The sequence below is a fragment of the Argopecten irradians genome, chromosome 9 (assembly GCF_041381155.1).
Source record: "Argopecten irradians isolate NY chromosome 9, Ai_NY, whole genome shotgun sequence".
In the NCBI taxonomy this organism is placed as follows: Eukaryota; Metazoa; Mollusca; class Bivalvia; order Pectinida; family Pectinidae; genus Argopecten; species Argopecten irradians.
In genome coordinates, this window is record NC_091142.1 from 24,258,889 (window position 1) to 24,284,791 (window position 25,903).

General features: G+C 36.6%; 1 protein-coding gene across 1 annotated transcript; it reads right to left on the reverse strand.

Moving 5' to 3' along the window:
• Window positions 1-292: 292 nt before the first annotated feature.
• Window positions 293-24,143, reverse strand: LOC138331833 (uncharacterized). Its single transcript, XM_069279652.1, is given in 17 exon segments — window positions 293-1,947; window positions 2,345-2,461; window positions 3,476-4,520; window positions 4,882-6,354; window positions 6,524-7,819; window positions 7,821-7,846; window positions 8,467-8,629; window positions 9,715-10,036; window positions 10,584-11,704; window positions 12,069-13,502; window positions 14,184-14,318; window positions 15,813-16,544; window positions 17,213-17,379; window positions 19,168-19,287; window positions 19,767-19,847; window positions 20,207-20,397; window positions 23,943-24,143. Coding segments are annotated over 16 exon segments (8,424 nt in total). The 5' UTR covers window positions 23,948-24,143; the 3' UTR covers window positions 293-1,947; window positions 2,345-2,348.
• Window positions 24,144-25,903: the final 1,760 nt, after the last annotated feature.

A 25,903-nucleotide genomic window follows, 5' to 3' on the forward strand; every position in this document is an offset into this window, starting at 1 on the left:
TATTTTGAAGAAAAATTAGGTCAAACTTTTCAATGGTGGTAATGGTGTAAGTGTTACTGAAGAAAAATACTAAATCGTCTGCTCCTAATTTTGATAGAGAAAAAATACCATTTGTCAGCAATGGAGCATCTAATTGATATGCTATAATAAAAGCTTTTCTGAATTTATATTTATTGTTAACACATTCGACATAAATAAAGTTTTTTGTTTCTTGTAATTGGAGTTATTTCCCCTTTATTCTCGCAACATGATCAAACCTGTAAAGTTGGACCAAACAAAATAACCATGTAAAAAAGATACAAAAGTTTATTTGTAAAAATATCACATTTTTATGCATAATAAACGTAAATATACATTTTTACAGTGAATATATATATATATGATATGTTTCCTCGCGGAATGCACTTTTGTAATGGATTTATATTTAAAGAAAATAGCACTAAACTAAAATGCAATTTCCTTTCAAATATATAAATCAACTAGTTTACATAATCTTCATACATATTCATGAACACACTCATATATATATAATTTATATAATCAACATACTTTCTCTAACAGTGATGTAAGTGCCAGTCGAGACAACAAAATATAATAAAATTTGTTACTAAGGAAATTTACAATGCACCCCATATTATGCTTTTATCTTCGGACATCCATTTCTTCGATGTATTCAATCATTATTACCATTCTACAGGTACTCGAGTCAAAATACAGATAAGCTATTCCATTTTATCAATTAGTACTGAAAAGTCTGTGCATCCCAAAAACTGCACAATTTTTAAATCATCAAAATTTTGGTCACAAAGGAAATACTGAAAAGTAGGAAAGAAAGATTTTAAAGATTTGCATGGAGACAGTAAAGTCAAATAATACATTGATCTGTATCATAGAAACCTGTATAATGAGACCAGTGTAAGCTATCCTCAAGTTTCATACACAGGGACCAAATATTTCAAAAAGTTTCATAATATGGCTGTGAAACCGAGTTCATGTCCAAATATGAAAATAAAAATAACAGTGACCTCTTTTTACAGGTTTCACTCTCTACCTCACAACATGATAGGACATCACACAGTTCAAAGATCCACATGTTTATATATTATGCAATTTAGTTTTGAGGGTTCGAAGTTATGTCAGATCCCTGTGTGCACAATTATTAATTTATTTTGCTTTATTGTAAAAATATGGATCAGCTCTGTAAATACAATGATTGTAAGTAAATATTTTGGATTAAAAATTTTTTTCAATGTAAACAAAATTTACAACAAAGCATAATGTACTCTTGCATTTCTAATATACACTTTATCTCCATTCAAAAATAAAAATAGCATGAACATTTATTTGAGCTTAAAAACTGATAGCTTTTGACGTTTCAAGTGATATTTGAATATTTTGATACACTTTGACATCAATTCAGAACAATTATTTGTATGTCATACATATAATTTCCTATATAATTAACACGATAAAAGAACTTCTCTAACTCAATTACCGGGTAGGCATTTCATTTTTGTCACATTTCTGAAAACATTTTGAAGTGATTTTTTTTAGAACTCACTCAATCCACAGTTGTTAAGCATACACACACATTAAAAGAGCTTTCACCAACTCTCACACAAACAATTAAAGCAGTCACATTCATGTCAATTCTTAGTCCTTTGTGGCAAGTTGTCCGACTCTTAAAATTTGGGACATTTAATGACGGAAGAATTCATTGCTCTGAACTTTTACAGAAGTGAATTATCTCCCCTTCAAAGCAGCAAAGTGTTACATTCACAGTTATCTCCAGCCTCACACAGAAAATTGTTTCTGTTGTGTATGGTAACATTTTGCAGCTGTTGATACCGGTTTCCATGGTAACTGATGATAAAGGAGGACCATGTTCACACTTATTTGGTCTTCAATGTCTTTTGTTAGAAGTACATTTGAGCGTAGTACATCAATCTATGAAAAAAAAATATTAATATTTGAAATCCTTTGTAAGAAAACAGATCTGGAAAAGCTATAATGTTGCAGTTATCAACTTACCATGAAGTCAACGGCAAACTAGTCTTAATTCAAAAGATTTTATCTTGTGTCATTAAAGAATTTCACAGTGACTATAAATCTTAATTTACCTTTTAATATACAAATCGTATCAGATTTTCTTCAAAAAATTCTTTTGTATTTGTTTTAATGTAATTCACATTATTATAGTTTTATTTCTTTTATAAATGCAATATATATTGTATATTAACATTATCTATAGATATATAAATTTCATATCTTTGAAACTTAAAGAAATATAATCATGAACTATATACTAATTGAAATTGAATACTACTTAATGCCATTAACTTACAAGGTTACAGGTTGTGGTTTTCAAAGCCCATATCTGAACTGTGTTTAGATTCAATGGGTTGGAACATATCACCTTCGTATCCCTGGTTGGAATATACTGTGGAATAAACATCTACACCTGTAGGTAAAAAAAAAACCCATAGTATTATTATACCTCATGTTTATTTACAGAATATTATGGTTGGAACACATCACATGGCTGGGAAATAAAACTTTGTATTTCCCTCGGTGGAAATTAATAAAACATCATACACAGTATTTCCCTGAGGCACATGGCCCTATGGTGACCACCCGCCTTAGTTATCTCCCCTTCTTTGTCGGGCGAAGCATAAAATAGCAAAATGTATTTTTCTTTTTCATTTAATCCAACTTATGTCACCATGCAATAGCAAAGAAGTATGAAGCTTGAGGGCTTGTGGGAATTTTGGGACATTTTACTATTTGGTCACAGTGGTCCCCTATACACTTTTACCTGCATTATGTGACTAAAGACCTAAAGAATACACAGTGGAATATAATGTGCATCTACTCCTGGGAATAGAAAACAAAACATACTGTATAGAGCTTTAAATTTGCCAGGTCAATATTTCATGGCTTTCTATAAAGGGCATATTCATGGAGGTTGAATTGTTGTTCATTGTTTTCTGAAATTCTTTGATCTATTTTCCTAGGAATTTGTCAAACTCAATGAAAATGGAAAAATAGTAAAAACTAAAACTGCATGTTGCCAGAGTGGATGACAAATACCCCCCCCCCCCTGCACAAATTTAGTAATAACTCCTTAAATAGCAAAAATTGCAGAACCCTATAGAGTTTACTCAACTCTCTTTGATGTCAGGGTTCTGTGTACCAAATTTTTATCAAAATATATCTAGTAGTTTATGAGGAGTTCGCTGTACATTGTTATGTCTACAGACAGACAGATAGCTCTAGACGGACAGACAGACAGATGGACAACGAATTCCGCTACAACCCCTTAACTTCGTTGATGGGGTAAAATAAATAAACCGCAAATTTTAAGCGCTATATACAATGTAGTACAAGTTTGTTGTGTGATAGAAATATAAAACATAAACAATATACAATACTATGTAATAGAGGGGGTCTAATGTGTCTCTATACGTTTACTTACGTTCATCTCCAAGCTGCTGAACCTTGTCCGTGTCATCATTATCTTTAGCATAGCAGAGCAGGACCAGCTTCCTGATAGGTATAAAGATGAGAAGTGCTGTGGCGTTGATACAGTTCCCCAGCGCCACGGCCGGGTCTCGGTATGGTGGCCCAGCGTTGGTGGACACAATCATCCACACAAGGAAACACCCAGCCGTACTTACACTGGACACAAAGATCCAGCGTGACTCATAATAGTTACTGTCACTGTTCCAGGCAAGAGACGCCACGATCCCTGTTACAATCACAAGGAACATGACGAAGATCATGGACATGACAAGGGCACGATCGTAGAGGTCATGTGGATCGCACCACGCCCAATCATCCATTACCATGCCCTCGGTGTACAAACTAGCTGTAGGACGTACCAGAATGAGCCACATGATTGGAATGATAGCCTCGATGGCGACTATCCCGAGAGCCACCAGGAATAGAGAGCATGCGCTGGTGAGGCCTTTGTACTTCCTGTGGCTGTATTGCATGTCGCTATAGCGCCAGTTGTCTAGGGCTTTTACAAGTAAAGCGGCAAACACTATGGCATACACCACGCCCATCATAAACCGCCTCGCTCCACAAGTAGCTTCAGACGCAGGCAGGAAGAAAGCAAAATTGATGGCATAAATCCCGATGACGCCCAACAGGACCATGAAGCCAAGAATAGTGGTTCCACCTCGGAAAGGATAGGCCACGAGGAAATACAGGAAAAGTAAGACAGCAACCAGCAGTCCTGCGCTGGTAAGAACACCAATTGCGATGGCCCAAATTGGCCATGTATAAACCTGATCGAACACAGTCTGACCGAACTCGTTGATTCGCTCGTTGTAGAAGAAGTAATTCCTTGGTTCTGTAAAGCGGTCTGTTTCATTAGCAATGGTCAGGGCTTGTGGTGCATTAGTAATGACGTCACAATTGCAGATAGCACCTGGAGGACATTTAGATGTAAACCCTGCCCCTCGTTTGTGGTCGTAATTATTGAAGGTTAATGTATCATCCGAGGAGGAACCAACCTATAGAAAGGAACAGACAAAAAAGGCATGTATAAAACCAGAACATATATTGATGTTTAAACTTATTTAATTCTGATGGTACCCAATTCATTGACAACATAAATGACATGAGATACATGCAAAAAACATTAGCCTATTCTGTAAACAGAATTATCTTAAAAGTGTATGTTGTGATCAAGTCCTACTTTGTCACAATTGACAAAAAAACATCATGGATGATTTAAGATATATCTAACCGAATAGACCCATATAAACAAAAGTGTCCCTCCAAAATTAAAAAATTAAATAAAAATTGATATGTCTGAAAAATTTCTAGTAATGACCCCTCTATATCAAATGTGTAAGTTTGTGAACAACTTACCAGGTGGTATTTGTATCCAGTGCCGTCGTCCATGTAGGTATAAATGTTATATCCTGTATCAACAAAGCGCTGGCTGTTGAATTTGACCTTGAAATTTTCTGGAGGCTGAAGACTTAGTGTGTTATGCATGTCCCATTCAGTACCAAGGATCTCCTGTAGCAGATTGTCCCAGTTAGCATCGTTAGAGAAACAGTCGGAAAATGTTGAAGCCAGACTACATGACCCGGTGCGGACGTTGTTCAACCCGTTTACTAAAGAATAGGTAGCAGCAATCGTGTGTAAGATGTAAGAGTTTTCGGCCATTACCATACCGTCGGTTATTACCTCCGCTTTGGTACAGGGTGTGGAGAACATGGTCGAAGGTGAATTAGCATCTGTTAGCTGACACTGGTGAATCTCTTGGTAGAACTCCTCAAACCAATCTGCTGGGATGTTCTTCCGATTGTTATATGTAATTTCCTTGACATAGTCAATGAAATTGTTCACGATGGCACTGCGTATATCTATCGTTATTAGTCCATGAAGCTTGTTTTCGATGCCTACAGGTATTGTGCTAGAGCGGCCCCAGGTATCAGTTCCTATCCAAACAAAGCGATCCACCAGGTCTAGCTCCTTGGCTGCAGCCATCAAATAGCTTGGATTTGTCATGCAGATTACGACAACATTAGCACCAGCATTAGTTGTTAATTCTTGTACAACTGCTTGAGCTTCCTCCGTGGATGGGTAAGGGTCAATACCAATAGCAGTGGAGACACAGACGCCTTGAGATCGGGTGTTCCTCTGTAACTGTTCCAGCCCTGATATACCGTACGGCTCCTTGGAATATACAACTGAAACATAAGTCCAGTCATTAAAGGCCAGAACCTCAGCTATGACTTTCATCTGAAAGTTATCTGGCGGGACAGTTCGCGAGAAGTAAGGATACTCAGCTTGGTCGGATAAGAGTACAGAAGTAGCGGTACCACTGATGATGGGAATCTTTAAAGGTTTGACCACCCTATTCACCGCTGCAGTGGCAGAAGACGAAGTGGTCACTACCCCAGTAATGGTGGACCTATCCACTGTACCACTAGCTCCAAAAGCTGTGCTGCAGAACTGACCGGTGGCCAGAAGGCTGTACAGATCCTGGTCAATTCGTAATGGGTTAGAACAATAGTCAACAATTACACCACGGACGTCGTAAGGTTTCGGCGTCAGTCTCTCCAGAGTATAGAAGAATGACAAGCCAAGATGGAAACTTCCCATATTTAATGACCCACATCTGTACGGGTCAGAACCTTGAGAATGGGCAGTTGTAACCATGATCAAAGTAGCAGCATCAGTGTTGGCGGCTGGCTGAGACATATCGCGGGCCTTAGTGTTTCTCACGGTCGGACACTCGGTACATGCGTCACGTCGGTCACAGCTGCCGTCCCAGGATGGCACGTATGTTGAATCAATATTCAATACACCAGCAAAGGAATAGGTGCCAATCTAAAATAAAATCAGACAATATTTAAACACTTTGAAATACATCATAGGCTGAAAGTTCAGAATAAAAACCGCTCATTACACATGTATGCTGTAACAGAATACTAGGTTTCTCTTTTCTAATAGCTAGACATGTTATTTTTGTCTTTTTTGTTTTTTCAAAATCATTTACCTTATCGTAGGAGTAGCCTTCATCAAATGCAGTCATTTTCTTGTTGAGTGAGTAGATTTGGTAACCCTTGTTTCCCTCTCTGCGATCGGTGAACTGGAACTCTGTATTTGTCGGATCATTGAAATCGACGTTCTTGATGTGGCTCATCAGAAGATCATGGCGGTCTTGATTATTGCGATATTTCTCACACACTGTTGTGTAATTAGAATCGCATGTCTCCTTCAGTGTTTTGTCAATGATAATTGCTGCTGCAAAGACAGAATTGATTACGTGGAGAATACCTGGATCCTGGATGTAGTCACGCTGGGCGACAATGTTCTCCGAAATACTTGTACATTGATGTGTGTGTTTTCCGTTGGGGATGGTTAAATAGCAGTTCAACATTTCCTCATAGAACTCTGGGAACCATGGATTTTCTGGATAGTTTCCCGGAGATTTTGATCCCAGATAAACATCAAAGTCAGAGATGTCTGAAGATTCTAATGTCAGAGTTACTGCCCCTTGTACGAGCTCTTCATTGCCTGCAATGGCCTCCATGTTGTTGCCCCAAGTTTCCGATCCGACGAAGTGGAATCGACCATGTGCATTTGGATTTCTACTGATGCCTTGTACAAGACCTTTAATGTAATCCGTACTTGCAAAAACAACCACTGTATTTGCATTGGGCTGTTCCAGCAGATATGTCACAACTTCGTTGGCGCTTTCTCTGGAGATCGTTCCGTTATCGGGGAAGGCTATGGTGTTGGACACACAGATTTTGTAGTTGGCGGCCATGCTTTTGAATGCTTCAGTAGCCAAAACACCATAATTATCCCTCTTGAAGACCACTTGGACATATCGCAGATTGAATTTGTCGAGGAATTTAATAATACCTTCAACTTGTTTGTCATCAGTTGGAACTGTGCGCATAAAGTATGGGTAGCGAATTTGATCTAGAAGTTGTGTGCTTGTAGACGCATAGCTTATCTGGGGAATCTTCAATGACTTCAAAATCCTGGCGAGATAGATAGAGCTATCGCTAGAGTAGGCTCCGATGTACATGTTGATATTTTCAGCGTTAACAGTCTGAGCGTTGTGAGTCAACTTGGTGAGTCCATTGTGGATATTAGAAACAAGATATCCAGTGCGAATGGCACTTTCACAGGAATCAAGAGCTATACCGCCGAGTTTGACATTTGTGAGCACATTTGCGAAGATTCCCGATTTGTCGTTGACCTTGTCTATAGCATAGTTAAAGGCTTCTAGAAGTTGGAATCCATGAAGAGTCTTGAGGTCACCACAAGAGAATGGGGTCAAAATCTCGGTCATGGACGTCAAAGATACCTGTTAAGAAAGACACAAAATTTTTCATCGGGAACTAATTTGAAGTAGAGTTCATTTCAACAAATCTTATTAACAATAAAGGGATAAGCCTATATAAGTATTCTCCCGAAATAGAGTTAAAATGGTAAAACTGCAATGATTGAACTTGCTGTTTTGGTCAATAAATTTACATAAAAAAACTACATGTATCTGAAAAACAGGAGTGGACTAAGCAATTTGCCTTGTCATATGTCACAAAAAATTTATAATGTAATTTGGAATCCTTGATAAAAACAACATTATTTTCAAATTGGTAAAACAAATACACTGTCTATGTTGATCATGAACACTCAAGAGAAACACAAGACCTCAATTATGTGAAATATGCTGAACCAAAGGAAAGCAGTCTAAACATCTTATAGTAACAGAAAGATGATCTTCAGCTTACAATGACCATGTTTATAGTGATGTGACTTTCAATACCATGACCTTGATTATAAAAATGTGACCTTGACCACAATAACTTATGCTTCTTTCTTGTGACCTTGATGATGTAATGATATACCTGGTTATCAGTAATGTGACCTTGAGTAGATTTGACCTTTGATTAGAAACCAATGACCTTGACATTATTGCATTACCTCCAATTAAGATATCGCCCTCCTTGTAGGTGAAGTTGAAAGTGTTAATATTGTTGATACAGATGGTACAGGGATCACTGTAGCAGGCTGACGCTGTGTTGGAAACTTTTCCTTTCACGGTTGGGTCAGTAATCTGAAGTGAGGCTCCAGCAATGTCGCCGACCTAGATAATTAAAGGCCAACGTAAAATTCAAGGATAGCATTTTTTGGAATAAACAATTATTGGTTCAGTAAATAAAGGGGGTGGCCGCGGAGGTATCCAACGTCCTGAAGGTGCTGGCCAGTGAAGGTTCAGTGGAGGAATCCGAGGTGAATTCAAAAAGTGTTAAAAAGCGCTCAATAGACGAAAAACAAGATTCTGTACAAAAGAATTATCTGGTTTATGTGTTTTGTATGGCATTAAAAACATGTAAACCAATTTTTTTTTTGTATGGAATACTTGGGTGTTGATGCTCCATCCTTCCTCCATTCATTATTGGTTCAGTATTCTGAGGTGAATTTATTAAGTTTTGAAATTTGTATGCAAATTAGCTTCTTTTCAGTTTTTATTGTGATAACTCACATAGCAAAACCGAGTTCTCAATGAATTATTGTATATGGCCACCTATTACATACACCATTATCAGTAGAAACTTATTTCAAGATAAATATTAAAGCACTGACTTATATTAACATGGGCATTCCTTAGCTTGCTATTCACCTTGAATTACTGTTAACAAAAGATACAAAGATTCCTGTAGATTGTTACTTAATTGTGTATAAATACTGTCAAATTGGAGGATCGAGTCAAAATGTTCCTTTTTATAATAATATGTAATTTTTTGAAATTCACTGTTTTATGATTATAGAAAAGACGCAAGGAAGATTTTGAAAAAAAATTTCTACTAGTTTTTTAATAAATTTTCTCTGCCAATTTTGAAGTTAAGGAATAACGTTCAACAAAGTAGGAATATTCTGAATCAATTTGATAAAACTGAGCCAAGGTATGTAAAACTTATACAAAATGATAAAACAGTTAAACTACCTATATATATAAGTACCGTATTTGACTTTTTAAGCGCCCAGGGCGCTTAAAAAAATAATAAAAATGAAAAGGTGCTAATAAGTCGAAATTTTTGCAAATCTATACCGTTTTATGTAATTTTGATCCTTATTTATGCATGGGCAATTGAAATTGAGGCCTCAAAAAGGGGGAGGGGCGCTTATAGGGACATGATCGCTTATTGGGTCGACTACAGTAATACCAACCCGTTTAGTAGATGTACCATCATAGAAGAACAGGTCAAGTCCGGTATTTCCCTCTCGGTCCAAGAATCGGAAAGTGCTGCCTGTAGGATCCACAAAAGATATTCCTTCCATCTTCTCCATAAGAGCATCGTTCATGTTGTCCATGTCCAAGAAAGCTGTACACAGTCCATCGTAGTCCGGTCCACATTTCTCCTGTAGTAAGGCATCAAGTCCGGCAGTAAAAGCATACACTGCATTAATGGTCGGAACTACATAGTTATCCTGGGAGAAGCTTGGACTTTGTGTAAAATTCCGTAATGGGAATGTACACGGATTATTGAACCTGTCAGATAAAAGAAAACAGAGAATTCAGTATGATCAAACATATCAGAAATGACTTTACAATTGATGTACAGGTAAAATTGATTGTAAATAAATCAGAAAGAACTATATAATTGATTTACAGGTTAAATGATTGTAAATGATCTTGTTTTGATTTATTAATTTTTTTCGAAATCTTTTTATCTTCTAGCTTGTTTTGATTACCATACCAGCTAGGTATTATTGTAAATGACTTTATTTTAGTGAGATACAACTTTTTCTGTATTTCATGACATAGCTTGAACATAAATTCAAATGAAATGTAAATAATTGTTAACAGTATAAGCATATATAGATCTATATGAAAGTTAAATTTTCAGTCAGAGCCTTTGATCATGAATTTATGTTTTCAACAATATATATATAAGAAAAATATAAGAGGCGAAATATTGTATACACGGAAATATAATGGTTTGTCATATTAATTCAATCATTTCCAGATTTCTTATTGATAACAAAGTTTTATTATAATAGTACCTAATCATGCTTCTATTCTTTTGTTTACTTACGCCGATATTCCAGGTAAATCACACAAAAACAAGGTCATGTAGTATTCAATAAGGACCGGATACTCCAAGAAAGTGTCCATTGAGGTCAAGGAATCCATGTATCTCTTATAACTGTCAACATCGGCTGTTTTTATATTCAGCATGAAAGACTTGCCTCCACTGCCAAATAATTCTGCAAGAGTCATCATGGGCATTGGGAACACATACAGTATATTGGCGGCCGCTAAGTTGTTTTTACGAGCCTGGAACATGGCGATAGAATCTACAGCATTGGTCCACATTATGACCACTTGGCTTGTGCTGATAGCGATATTCTGGACAATGTCTGATGCCTTGGAGGCATCGCTGACCATGAAGGATTGGAGAATACAGAGTCCTTCCTGGGAGGCGACGGTTTGAAATGTTGACAGACCTGACAGTCCGTAATCAGAATTGGAATATACAACTGTAAGAAATTTGAAATTCATGGATTTTACTAATTTTGCCATGGAAACAGAAAGAGTGACATCCCCTTCAACAGTACGGAAGAATGTTGGGAACATTTCTTCATTATTAAGTGGTTCACTGGATGCAAAAGGACTGATTAACGGTACGTTCAGTGTAGAAGCTGCGTCTTTCATGTCAACAACGGCCGCTGTGCTGTCCGTGATCCAAGCATTAATGTTGCCAGCATGCAGCATTGGGGAAAGTGGGTTGCTAGGTGACGCTGGCAGAAGTCCAGCATAAAGACTGCTCACCAAGTCCATTGTCCTTCCTCGGACATTACAGTGGTCAAACAAAATGGTTCCTAAGGAAACACCATTCAGACTCACTGGAGCCATTTTGGTGTTAACCTGCTCAATAGCGTAAGTGATAGCTGTTAAATATTGCGGTCCATTCACGGAACTTAACACACCACAGGCAAATGAATCAAAGTCTGATGTAGAGTGGACGCCAAACAGTCCACCGATCTTGATGTCTCCCGGCAGATACACCATGGCGTTGGAAGTTGCACCTACATAGCTACACTCCCAGCATGCACCTGGACAGGAAGATGGGAAGGCGGAGCCTGCGCCAGTTGGATACTGGATCTGATCAGCCGACACCGTGAATCGCCCTTCTCTTGTGTTATAACTGCCAACCTGAGTTAAATGAGTAGATAATCATATCCATCAGATACAATTAAACCATTACTAATTAATTGTCTACCATATCAATTAAATATATTTCCATTGATAAGCTATAAATTTATCAATAAAAGTTGTTGAAATATATATTAAGTAAATCATTCAATAAGCATAAAAATACTGTATGGTAATTCAAAATTTTCCCTTTCCTTAAAATGTCATTTATTTAAGAATGGTTTCAATTTCTTAAATATACTTAGTAACAGTTTAAAGTAAACTAGGTATTAACATGAAAGAAAACCAACAAAAAGCCATTAAAAAAATTATAATGACAGATATCTAAGATAATGTGATCAAAGTTAAATTCTAACAGACTTACATTAACATATCCAGTGCCTTGTCGGTAGTTCAGGATATTGAATCCGTTGGTGCCTGCACCATCACTGATTTGGAACATACTATTTGCCTCCCTTGTTATCGTCGTGTCATGCAAGTAACGATTGAGCATCGCCATGGCATCTGGGCTGGACCTGAACGCTACACAGACACCATTGTACGAATCGCCACAGTACTCTTTTAGGGTAGAATCAAGTGCCTTAGCAACGGCAAAAACAGAGTCAATCATGTACGATAACTGGTAGGGATCCTCATAATTTGGACCGTTTGTGATGATTCCACTACCGCATTCGACAGGGTAGTCTCCCCTGACCTCTGCGTCAATGTAACAATTATGGGTGACCTGATACCATTCCTTAAAGCCGGGGACATTGTTAGCCGTTCGGGGATTCAAATTGTTGATCCAGGACCGGAAACCTGAAATGGGTGTGGCCTGTGGTTCCAGAATAAGGCTGCCATGGGCGATGTCTTCCAGACCAGATACTGAGGTGACACTACCCCAACTGGAGGTCCCAACGAACAACAGCGTACCCATAAGACCTTTGGCCTTAGCACTCGTTAGCAGACCATGGACATCTCCCTGGTGTACAAATAATATAACAACAGCAGCAGATGGCTTTTCTTGGATCTCGTCCAAAACTTGATCATATGATGAGTCTTCTGAAATCATGTGAGAAGCTGCAATACACACTTTCCCTACAGCAGCATACTCCCGGACGATGGCCAGCTCATGCATGCCATAGTCTAAAGACTGAACTGTCTGTACATAATACCAGCCTAGTTTTGTGATCAAGTTGACAAGGGCGGTGGCCATCGCCTCTACCCCAGCTTGAGCCCTAGTGAAATATGGGAACATGTTTTTGTTAGCATACTTGCTACTGGTAGCTACAGTGCCAATTTCAGGTATCATCTCAGATCCCAGACCGAGCGAAAAATCTCCCTGCGCATCAACCAAAGCTTTGATGGCATAAGGGTCCACCATCTTGCCTTTCTTGTCAACTACGTTTTCTCGGCCGTCAATGAGGTTGTTCATGAACATGCGACCGGCGAGAGGGTGTTCACAGATATCAGCTATCAGGCCTCCAAGACTCACACCATTTAAGATACCAGGCATATCCGTCTTGGCAGTATTAATGGCATACTGGAATGCAACAGCCTCAGCCATTCCCTTGCCACTTGGCAGGCCACAGGAAAATGGTTCCTTGCCAGCGTAATGGGAGTTGACTAGTCCAGCAATGACAATATCTCCGGGAGTGTACATAAACTCAACCATGTCGCGTGGGACGTCACAGTACAAACAACCAGGTGCCGGACACAACATGGAGGGGAGGCTGGTGAGAGGTGATGTACGAGCTTCGTCATACAGCATAACATCCTGGAGGTTAAGGGTCAGGGATCTGGAGACGTAACTTCCCACCTGTATGATGAGCAATTAATATGATTTATCATTTACATTTCATAGTACTCATAGTACTGTAAATCAGTTGTGTTATGCAAACTGAATGTAATGCATTATAAACAGGAACCTCAAACTACATGTTACATAAACATATTACACTGTAAATGTATCAAATGGCATTTGTATCAGGAATTTCAAGAACAACGCCTTTAAAATTGCCATTTAACATATAATTATCTCCCCTTTCCTTTCCATGATAAAAAAGGTATCAATTCAACTATTGGGTAGATAAATAATTATAAAAACTAACTATTGGTTAAATAAATAATTATAAAAACTGACTACTCTTACATTGAATCCAACATAATGACTAATAATTAAGATTCTTACATTGAATTATCTCCCCTTTTTCACTTATCAGAAACTGTATCAATTCAACTTGACAGCTGATTATATAATATTCTTACATTGAATTATCTCCCTTTTTCTCTTATCATAAAAGGTATCAATTCAACTTGACGGCTGATAATAACGACTCTTACATTGAATTATCTCCCCTTTTTCTCTTATCGCAAAAGATTCTTATATCTAAATACTGGGTAAGTATAAAACTTGATAGCTCATTAACAAAACACTCATAACAGTGGAAATTGAATTTGATTTTTTTTTTTCTTTCTTAATTTGTAAACAACTCCTTACCTCAACAAATGTGTAGCTGGCGCTGTTCCTGTTATTGTAATTAAAGATGGTGAAATCCTGCATGGTGTTATCGCCATTGCTGTTAAACTGGACGGTTTGTCCAACTAGAGATGGAATTCCTTCACTTCCTGAGAACTGTAGTAGAGAATAATGATCTGTTTAAAGGACATGTGTGTTTGAAAAGTCAAGTAAATGGATAAATTCTGATTAGTATCAATTAAGAAACAAATTTATCCTTGTGCAAACACAGCAAAACAAATCAAATATTAAAGCTGACAATGCAAGTTAAAAAGTTTTAAATTGAGATTAAAAAAAATAAGCACACTTGTATTTAAAGAATCGTTTATGAGACAACCCCCTATCGAGGTCAGCCATTTTTATTTTTCGCTCTGTCTGTATCCGGTGCTCTCACCGACCCCGTACACGTACATACACACCTGGCAGTTGTCCACTGTGTATTACCTACTATTACGTAAACAAAACACTTACCTATAAAGGTATATGGGGCTTGTTTGGCAACAAAATACATCAAATCCTCTAAGTTGTCATTTACATGTTTGTCAAAATAAAGTTTCCACACAAATCATAGAAATTCAAATGATTAACCGTCCACATATCTCCACGTATATTATCGTAACCGAAGTACTCGACTGGCCATGTGCACGTGACTACCTGTCCCGAACAAGCGACAACTACGGTACCAAGGACACACACGTGTCGGTGTACGTATAAAACCTAGTGTATATTGAAGTCTTTCAATAGCTCGTTTTGGATATTATTTGGGATTTAGTTGACAACACATTCATGTATTATTTCAATGAAACCTTGTCAGGTGAGTGCAGTGTTTATTTTCAGTTTGACATTGTTATTTGCAATATCGGGGCATGTGTATACGAGACAAGTTATGTTTGAAATGACGCACGTGTGTCTAGTCCCGTGCTTTATATAGGGGGTTGGCCAGTGAAGTTTACTAAGCAGAGTAAAAATAAAAATGGCTGCCACTTCCTTGGATACGACACTGTCATAACTGGGGAATGTCTCAGAAACAATTTTCCAAAAAAAAAAAAAATTCATTATGTTTTTTTATTCAAATTGCATGCTTTTTAACTTGCATTGTCAGCTTTAAATATTGACATTGGAAACAATCATTGAATCGTTTCTCTCTTATATCGATGGGGATACGGTAAAATTGTTAATCAATCATCAGTGAGCATTTACACTAAAAACTTAGATTTGATGTTTATAATATAACGTCTTAATTTTTAATCAACACTAACAACAAAATTCTTTGAATTTAACTAAATAACTGGTCTCTTTAACAATACAACTTCCTGTTAACAAAGTTCAGCTTTAATTTCATGATTAGATGCCCAAAATATCTTATGGTTATTCAATGCAATATTGTGTAATATTCAATATTGACTGTTAAATTTGTATTCAACTTTGAATTTCATAATTAAACAATCCATGCTTCTTACATCAACAGCAAATAATTATCGAAATGGTTGCTTAAAATATATATGTTTCTAGACAATTATTTACAACATGCTACATGCAAAACTGTGGTTATTACTATTATATATAACAATAATTCTTTTTCAGAGGCAATGTAAACTAAAAAAAGTTTACCTGGAAATTGACATTACGGAGAGTCTGGAAGAGATCCATACTAGTCAGTGACTGTAATGCTGAGCAGAATGTTCCTGATGTTCCACATCTGGCACTCTGGGCAGCACGAAGGGCCGAGGCGTAGGCAAACACTGCTTTTATTGTGGTTTCCACAAAGGGTACCTGTTTGTAGGCTGCAAGTTTCTGGGCTTGTGTAAGGCTAGGACACAGGCCAAGGCTACCATATGGTGCGTGTGTAACTCCGGGCAGACGACAGTTATACATGGTCATATACCAGTCTTGGTACCATGGATTTTCTGCTGGTGGATTATTTTCGTCTAAACTTAAGAAATAATCTCTAAACTCAGTGACCGTTACTGTCCTTGGTGAGATGAGAAGCGCTCCTCTAGCTACCGGAGACGTGTAGCTCTCCATAAGGTTTAAATCTGTAAACATCCAATGCATTCGTCCAGAATTTGGAACATTTTCCATTGCACTGAAAAATTTGGTAGCAAGTGCAGCGGAACCGAAAAATAATCCTGCACTGACATCGAAGTTGAGAATTCCAGACAAATGTTGCTGAATTTCAGAAACTGATCCGGCAGCAGGAATGGCAATTCCCTTAACTATACAGACAGATCTCTTGAAGGCTAAGCTCCTAAATACGTCGTAGCCATCTCTTCCATACACACTGTCAGAGTACACTACCACAATTTGTTTCCACGACATCTGATTCAGGGCAGCAAGCATTGCCTGTATGGGTAAAAAACAATGTTGAAACGGCATTCTTAATTTTTGCACGATAATTGTTTTTAATTTTTAATTTCAATTGAATTGATAACTTTATTAGCTAAAACATTCATAACATTAAACTGCTTTTGAAACAGCGTAGCATGAAAATTGTTTGAAGGGTTTTTTTTGTTTAAAAAAATTACACCATCCTAAAATATCTTCAATTTTTCATAAGAAACCTTCTGGCACATTTACAATATCTATAACTCTTTCAAATCTTGGGATCCTAATTCAATCAATACATGTATCCTTTACAAATGCTCCATAATCAATATTTTAATTTTTGAAAAAAAGATGGTTGGATTCAGAATTATACTGTAAACTAACTTTCTTTCGCACCTCCTATTTTGCCATCTCAGTTTCAGAACAAGATCACAGAGATTGATTTTTGTGGAATGCTTTCTTAGAATTTCATTTCAATATACATTTGGTAAATATTCATTCAAGGAAATAAACTTTTGTGAATTCACTTAAGTTGCAAAATTCACAAAAGTAAATCGCACGCAGAAGAATGTTGGTTTACAGTAACCATAGCTGTTGTTCAGATCCGCTAATTTGTCATCCTAAACCATGTTCCGAATCTAAATCGGTTGTCCAGTCTAGTTAGGACCAAGTCTTCATGTACAGACCTCTGCTTGAGATGCCAGGTTTGGGGCGAATCTCATGAAGTATGGATACATCTCCTTGTCACTCAGTTTTGTGGACATGGCCCGAGGAGACACCACAGAGGCTGGGATCTTAGTGGTCAGTTCTGCTACCGGCTTGGATGTCCAGCTGGACATTGGACCAAGCATACCTAGAGAAATACAAGAATAATGTTACTGTTAATTGGAGCTTTAAGCATAACTACAAAGAATTTGAAAAGGTAACAGAAATGGATGGAACAAGGCCAGATGAAATATTTAAAGCGAACAAGAGCCGTAGTAACATTAACGTTAATTTATTTCAAGGTTTTTCTTGTTAATTATGTCATCTATTTCTATAAGACATTCTATGTTCAGAGTTTATTATCCTTGCTTTTTTATCAAAAAATATATTTCAAGTCAAACAATTATGAACTACTGGCGATTTGGGGGTAAAACTTACCGAGATCAATGGTACTCCCAGTAGAAGAAGAGGTAGAACTACTGGCAATTTAAGGAAAAACTTACCGAGATCAATGGTACATGTACTCCCAGTAGAACAAGAGGCAGAACTACTGGTGATTTGAGGATAAAATTATCGAGATCGATGGTATTCCCAGTAGAACTAGAGGTAGAACTACTGGCAATTTAGGAGTAAAACTTACCAAGATCGATGGTATTTTCAGTAGAACAGGAAGTAGAACTACTGGCAATTTAGGAGTAAAACTTACCGAGATCGATGGTATTCCCAGTAGAACAAGAAGTAGAACTACAGCCGATTTGGGGATAAAACTTACCGAGATCGATGGTATTCCCAGTAGAACAAGAATAAAACTTACCGAGATCGATGGTATTCCCAGTAGAACAAGAAGTAGAACTACTGCCGATTTGGGGATAAAACTTACCGAGATCGATGGTATTCCCAGTAGAACAAGAAGTAGAACTACTGCCGATTTGGGGATAAAACTTACCGAGATCGATGGTATTCCCAGTAGAACAAGAAGTAGAACTACAGCCGATTTGGGGATAAAACTTACCGAGATCGATGGTATTCCCAGTAGAACAAGAGGTAGAACTACTGCCGATTTGGGGATAAAACTTACCAAGATTGATGGTATTCCCAGTAGAACAGGAAGTAGAACTACTGCCGATTTGGGAATAAAACTTACCGAGATCGATGGTATTCCCAGTAGAACAAGAAGTAGAACTACTGCCGATTTGGGGATAAAACTTACCGAGATCGATGGTATTCCCAGTAGAACAGGAAGTAGAACTACTGCCAATTTGGGAATAAAACTTACCGAGATCGATGGTATTCCCAGTAGAACAAGAAGTAGAACTACTGCCGATTTGGGGATAAAACTTACCGAGATCGATGGTATTCCCAGTAGAACAAGAAGTAGAACTACTGCCGATTTGGGAATAAAACTTACCGAGATCGATGGTATTCCCAGTAGAACAAGAAGTAGAACTACAGCCGATTTGGGAATAAAACTTACCGAGATCGATGGTATTTTCAGTAGAACAAGAAGTAGAACTACAGCCGATTTGGGGATAAAACTTACCGAGATCGATGGTATTTTCAGTAGAACAAGAAGTAGAACTACAGCCGATTTGGGAATAAAACTTACCGAGATCGATGGTATTTTCAGTAGAACAAGAAGTAGAACTACAGCCGATTTGGGAGTAAAACTTACCGAGATCGATGGTATTTTCAGTAGAACAAGAGGTAGAACTACAGCCGATTTGGGGATAAAACTTACCGAGATCGATGGTATTTTCAGTAGAACAAGAGGTAGAACTACTGGCAATTTAGGAGTAAAACTTACCGAGATCGATGGTATTTTCAGTAGAACAAGAAGTAGAACTACAGCCGATTTGGGGATAAAACTTACCGAGATCGATGGTATTCCCAGTAGAACAGGAAGTAGAACTACTGGCAATTTAGGAGTAAAACTTACCGAGATCGATGGTATTTGCAGCAGAACAAGAGGTAGAACTACTGGCGATTTGGGGGTAAAACGTCTTCACTGCGTTCACAGCTATCATCTGGGAGAAGCATGTATCATACGCCTTCATACCTAAAACAGGTAGAGTGGAAAGGCTATTTTTTTTTCATTCTTATAACAGAAATTACTTCATTATTTTTTTAAAGTCAGATAATCATACAGTTCAAAATCTTATCTCAAAAGTTTATTTAACTATGCAGTCTTGCTGAATAGTAGTACTTCTGTTTTAACAATTCACTTACAGATAAATGTTTAAAACTTTTGGAAAATACTTTGCTAATTGAAACTTATTTTACTTGCAATGAAACAATTTTTTTAACATAGCTGAAAATTGTTCAAATTCATGTTTTTATTTAACCTCATAATTTTGATCATGCTAAATTGAATGAATACTTCAATTAAGACACCTTCTGAATAACAATGAACTTACTGCAAAAATACTCTAAGTTAACGTCTTCTTTCAACATTAAAATAGCTCTTGCAAATACACGACCAAACTAGATGATCCAAACTAGACAATATTATATACATGAACATGTCTGATGACCTACCTAGACGAACGCCAGGGACATAGTTGATGGCATTAATTCTGCTCAGTGCCCATCTGGCTGCTTCATATATCTGCATCATTTCTGTAAAAAGGACACCATTAGGTAATCATTCAAAACATCAAATCTTAATATTTGGTATTCGGTACATTTAGAGTGAAAACTTTTTCCTCACTAATGTATTCAAATGACTTCCCCTGAAAATATAATAAAAGGACTTCTTTTTTCAGAAAAAAACTTCCGTGGTACACTGGAGAGATACATGTAATATAGAAGACATTCTTAAAATAAATTGAATTTTGATATCTTGGATATTTCAATGACTACCAGAATCATAAATTCTCATCACTTCAGTCTTGAATGATCTTTGACCACATGCCCTCTGAATACCTTTAAATATCTAATAAAATTAACCTTGACCTATTCACAACTTGTAACATTACCTTTATGCGGTTGGCCACATGCGTATCCTCCCATAAGCGAGCTTCGTATCTCAAACAGTCCACCAAGTATAGCATTAGCATTGGTCATCTGTACGTCCACTTCTCGTCGCGAAGAATCGCACGTCTCCTTCTCCAGGTTCTGACCACTGGTCAAGGTCACCAGCAGGACCAGGATACACACCAACTGGACCCTGTTGTGACAAAGTTAAAGGTCATAAATGAGTTGTTTTTAACAAGTAGCAGGACATCATATTAAGGGTTAGGATAAGTTAGGGCCATATGGTCACATCATTAGGCCAAACAAAACAAAATTGTTTGTTTAGGGTTACATTGGCAAAAAATATAGGGTCGGTCGGGAGGAGTTTTTTCATTTTATTTTTTTTAGTGTTTTTCACTCTAAAATGATGTCCGGACCCTGATTCTGAGATCGAAATCCCAACTTTTTAATATTTTTTGTAGAAAAGTAGGAAAAAAAATAGGGTTGGGGGTAACAAATTAGCTTCGGTTGGGTAACTCTAAACAGACTTTTTTTTTTGCCTTATGCATAGTACAACCTGTCAAAACAGACCCTGGACTCTAATCTGGATCCTGTGTATTCTGGCCTAAATGTATGATATTGTCCTTTTTAATTATAGAAGTTAAAACCTGTTTCATTCGGAAAACCTGGTTATACCAGCCAAATAGGCAAGTTACACTGTATCTATGATCCAGGGGAGATAATCCTCTCAAGTATTTTTACCAAGAGATAAAAACTTTAAAAAAAGTATTTATCTGTAATATTTGGATCATATTGTTTGCATTTTGTTTTTCATATCTTATAATCCTCATACAGAAGTATCTGACATTATTTTTATTTATTAAATTACAATTAATTTCCAAATATTTTTGAAAAATTACTGAAAAATATGTTTGTGTTCGGTCAAATTTTAAGTACATTTGTAAGTACTGAGTATGTTGAATCCTATTATAATACAGAATTTCAGTGTCATATGGTAAAGATTGGGTCTTAGACTGACCACCAGACCCTAGTTTTTCTCAACAGAATTCTAATATAAGATTAAAAATCTCCCCTTATTTGGTAAACTAATTGTGAGGGTAAACATTTGTATGTGAGGGAACACAAATCATCAGGTAAAAGTTTCAATTTTGTTTTATAAAATTCTAGAACTCCATCTAGGAGAACTCTTGCCAGGTGGACACAGGTTGAGGAAAAATGGTCTTTCTAGCCAAGGTGGTCTTTATACACAGGATTGATTTTTGTGTTTAAAATGTTCATTTGGGCATCGTTCTAAAAAATCTCATTTAACATTGTAGAAAGATTTCTATAATATCCTTCAGAAATAATTCTAGAACAGTTTCATAGTGGAGCAGTTATCTATTAACTGTTTAGTAAATCAATTACAAGTGGTATAGCACACAATTCCCACCCAGTCACATTATACTGGACAACAGGCACCAACCATCCTTACGATGCGGAGCGCTAAGCAGGGAGTAAACGTGTGGGTCCAGGTGACAAGAATCCAGATACCACACAGGGGCGAGCTCTCAACCAAGGTCCAAACGTCGAGGCGGTGTCAAGAGAAGACGTTAGGCGAAGTATAAATAATTTAAGTTAGTATAAGAGTGCAAAGATACAATTCCTAAATTTAGTCGCCTTTTATTGTGCCTGGAACATATAACGTGACCTGTGACCGCGTTTTCATCGTTAGTCTAGCATTTTAATGCGATCAGGCATTCTTAGGAGACCTTGCTTTTAGGGGCTGGGGGAACATTTGAAGTAGGAGAAACTGATTTTAGAAGGCTGGAATAGGACCACCAAAGTTTGTCGGCAATGAATTAGACCATTCAAGAGTATTGGTGTGGGTACCTGGGGCTAAGCTGTCATGAAAAACTACAAAGTTGATTTAAGTTACAATGGAGCCAAAAAGGCATCTAAGAGGGAATCTGATATTGGTGACTGTAGAAAGATGCTAAACGACTACCGAGTATTGTACAAAGTAAATGGCCATGGACTAAGGGTTGGACAAAAAATCATTATAAATGAACATTGAGAATAACTAAGAGGAATAAGACCTAAAATTGAAATGAGGGCAAATGTTCCTAAATCATCTTGGCCCATGAAGGACCTAAAGTGGTACATCCGTGCGGGAACTGAAAGGCGTTTGAATGTTTGCTGACGTCGTTCTCAGCAAAGAATGTATTGAGGATGACTTAATAGAAGTGTGTTCAAATTGCAAACATAAATGTGACATAAACTAGACACCTTTGTGTACTGGACCGAGGTCGAAAAAACTTCAAACAGCTTTTCATAAGTGAGGCCTCAAGGATTTCGATGATTTTTTTATCTATGAATGGTAACATTATTTAACTATATCAGTACACCAAGGGGAGTTATCCTAGCGTGCTGTACGTCCACTGGATTCTTTTTTCATTAGAGTTGACAGGCTGTTTATACACGCTACGGGTAATAGTTAATAAACCCATAAGACAGAAATAGTAGAATACATCTGAGGAGTCATATTGACCTTAAATTGAGATGTAGGTCAAATGTTCAATATATAGAGTTTGTTTGACCGAACTTTTGGTACACCAACTATTACACATGTGTAGCCGTACAAAAGTGCCAGAAAAGTCGCATATCCATTTGATGAAGTATATTTTTGATTGCTAAATTTCACCTTGTAATATCGATAAAAAGAAAATACGCAAATGCTATTTATTACATCAACAATAATGTTATTTATGGTTTTGTAATGCCAAAATATGATACATTAAAGGCCACAAGAAGTAATCTGACGTTAAACTTCCAAAAGGTGCGCTGTAGTCGCAAGATTAATCTATTCAATGAAAAGGTACGAATTGATGTATTTCGCACCAAAAAATCGATCCGGGGCTGCCATGCAACACCTCCTTTCACAACGACTTGCTTTAAGAACAGAAGATTGAGAGATATGTCTAAAAATTACATATTTTTTAATTCGATAAAAAAATACGACAGTCATGACAAAGACGGCCCGTTTCAGAATGTAAGGCGGAAAAATCGCGCCAAACGTCACGATTCAGTGCCCAAACCACAAAAAGGGGAGGGAACCTTTGAATTGCTAATAGGGAGCAATTTGAGATGGAGGGTTAAGAGTGTAATGGTGGAGATTTGAGGAGAGGGGAGTAGGGTTCACAGTCAGTACGGAAACTCCTTCGCATCTTGAATGTAAGAGTTGATATGGATATTGAGGAAATACATGTGTACATATCATCCCGTACATTGAGAAAAATATAAGTACAGTATCTGAAATATAAATGGGGTAAAAACCAGCATTGTCAAAGCAATATATTATAATAATTTATATTTGTTTCTGGTAAAATGTACGCTCAAATTTAATAAGACTAAATTAAAATAATTTATATGTTTAATTAATAAATGTCCATGAGATATTTTGTTTCTGACTAAAGCGGTTTAAATCATTGAATGACGGTGACAGTATTTACCACCTAGTTGCAAACAAATCTCCATTGATCATCGATCAGTATTATATGTTTATAAATGAATGTGTATTATATGTACCAAATTAATTTGCGTTGAAGGTTATTATGTAGAATTCATAATAATCTACAAATACAAACAATGATTTAAATATATTATAATCAACAATGTCATATATATGAAATCTACATTCCAAAACATTCAATAATATATCGATACCCCTCCCGGCATACGAGTTTGTACAGAAGTATATACCTCATTTTGTAACTGGCAACTGCAGGCGATTATTCGCCCCGTCTCTCCGAAAGTTGTCCGCGTAGTAAAACACACTCCTCTCGGAATCCCGATCCCCCGGGCCGATAAAACTTCTTCCCCCGGATACTCAGAAACAGCAGCCCAACCCAACGTTGTGCACAGCCCTTCCAATGTTTTCACGTTAGTTCGGTACGGTGTAAAAATAACCGTTCTATTTTTAGATCATTCACTAGACTGGCTTACCTGTGTGAAAACTGGTTCGGCAAGTCTGACAACCTTCAGAGTGGGCGGGGTTTACTATCTCATTTGCATATATACCTTTACCAGGTGCACGTGGAGACGTAAGGAAATAAACGTATTCTTATAAATTACTTTTTTTTTTTAAATTAGTACTTGATATAATAAATACGATATAAAATAAACGTGTTGGTACTGAATTTAGTGTGTATATCGATGGAATTCAGTACATTTATTATTTATATAATACGTATATCTGTAAGCTGTCATGTGTCAATTAGGACCAAGCTTAGTCAGCTTGACCTTAAGATCCATGTCATTTACAATTACACGGTCTGTCATTCTGTGGATACTTTTTATGTCATTTGATAAAAAAAACATATGAGAGCCAATACCTACTGCATTGTTATTACTTTATGTATCATGTGAAATACGATGAATATCGACATTATACTAATTCGTTAAAGCAACTTAAAGATGACAATGCAAGTACAGTACATACATTTGTACATGTATATATGCATCTAGTCAAAAATACCCTTTTCCCGTTTTGTCTATCTACAAGACATGACATTCTTTATTAAAGAAAAACACCTTTACTTGTATTCAATAGAACAAAAATATATATATTGTAATTAATATGATATAAAAAATAAAACAGATATACTATTTAAGTCTTTGAATAAAATAAGTATTGACCTTCTAGTGTGATATGCTCTCAGCGATGTCACAGGAAAATGAATTGTCAGCTTAACCGAAGATTTAGGTCCTTCACAATAGCATTATCTGTCTTTCTTTTGGCACTTTTTATAAAACCATGATACAAAACCTCTTAACTAAATATTTAAAAGCTCTACCTATATATTTTGTGAATCCTATGAAATATGATAAATATTGGTAACATTATACTAGCTCATTAAATAATCGAAATATCTTTTTCCCTCCGTTTGTCCAACTTTTTTTTTTTATTTGGCAATTTGGCCAATCTTTTAACAAAAATTACTTGTAAAGATACTATTAATAATAAAGTTCTTATTTTTGTATGTGTTTTTCATCTTCAATTTTCATGAATCTGAATTTGGTTTATTTTCCATTGCATAAAAAGCAAATTAATGAATTTTACATTTAACAGGAATATATATATACAATGTGTATAATATTGTTCACACAATAAACTTTAATAATCTATTAATATATATAATATTATAGAAAATAGTTAGAATACAGCAAGTCGGTGTTGAGAGAACACCGAACATGTGTACTAGTAATTTTGGAGAGCTATACGTACATTGTAATTACATTTGTATGTCATATCACTGGTGCTTTTACATTAATATATCTTCATTCATTGTAACAGCATAACTACGGCTTGTATACATAACTACAAGCAAATAACAATAAAACAAAAATAATTATATCATTAGCATGCAGTTTTTGATTACAGATGCATCTTTTTTTACATCAAGTAAATGTTCAAATTCATAATCAAATGTCAGCCGTTTTCCTCTGAAATGAATGAATGGATAAATTCAAACAGTGTCTAAAATCAACCATTGAATCACAGATGTTTGACTCTATGGAAATTTTTCTCTCTATATGTAATACTACATGTATGTCAATATTATGTATATATAGCCAAACGGCTGTGATTGAATTCCCTTTTACTGCATGTACAATTGCTAATATCGAAACTATAATCCATCATTACTAGGGATGTTTATCAG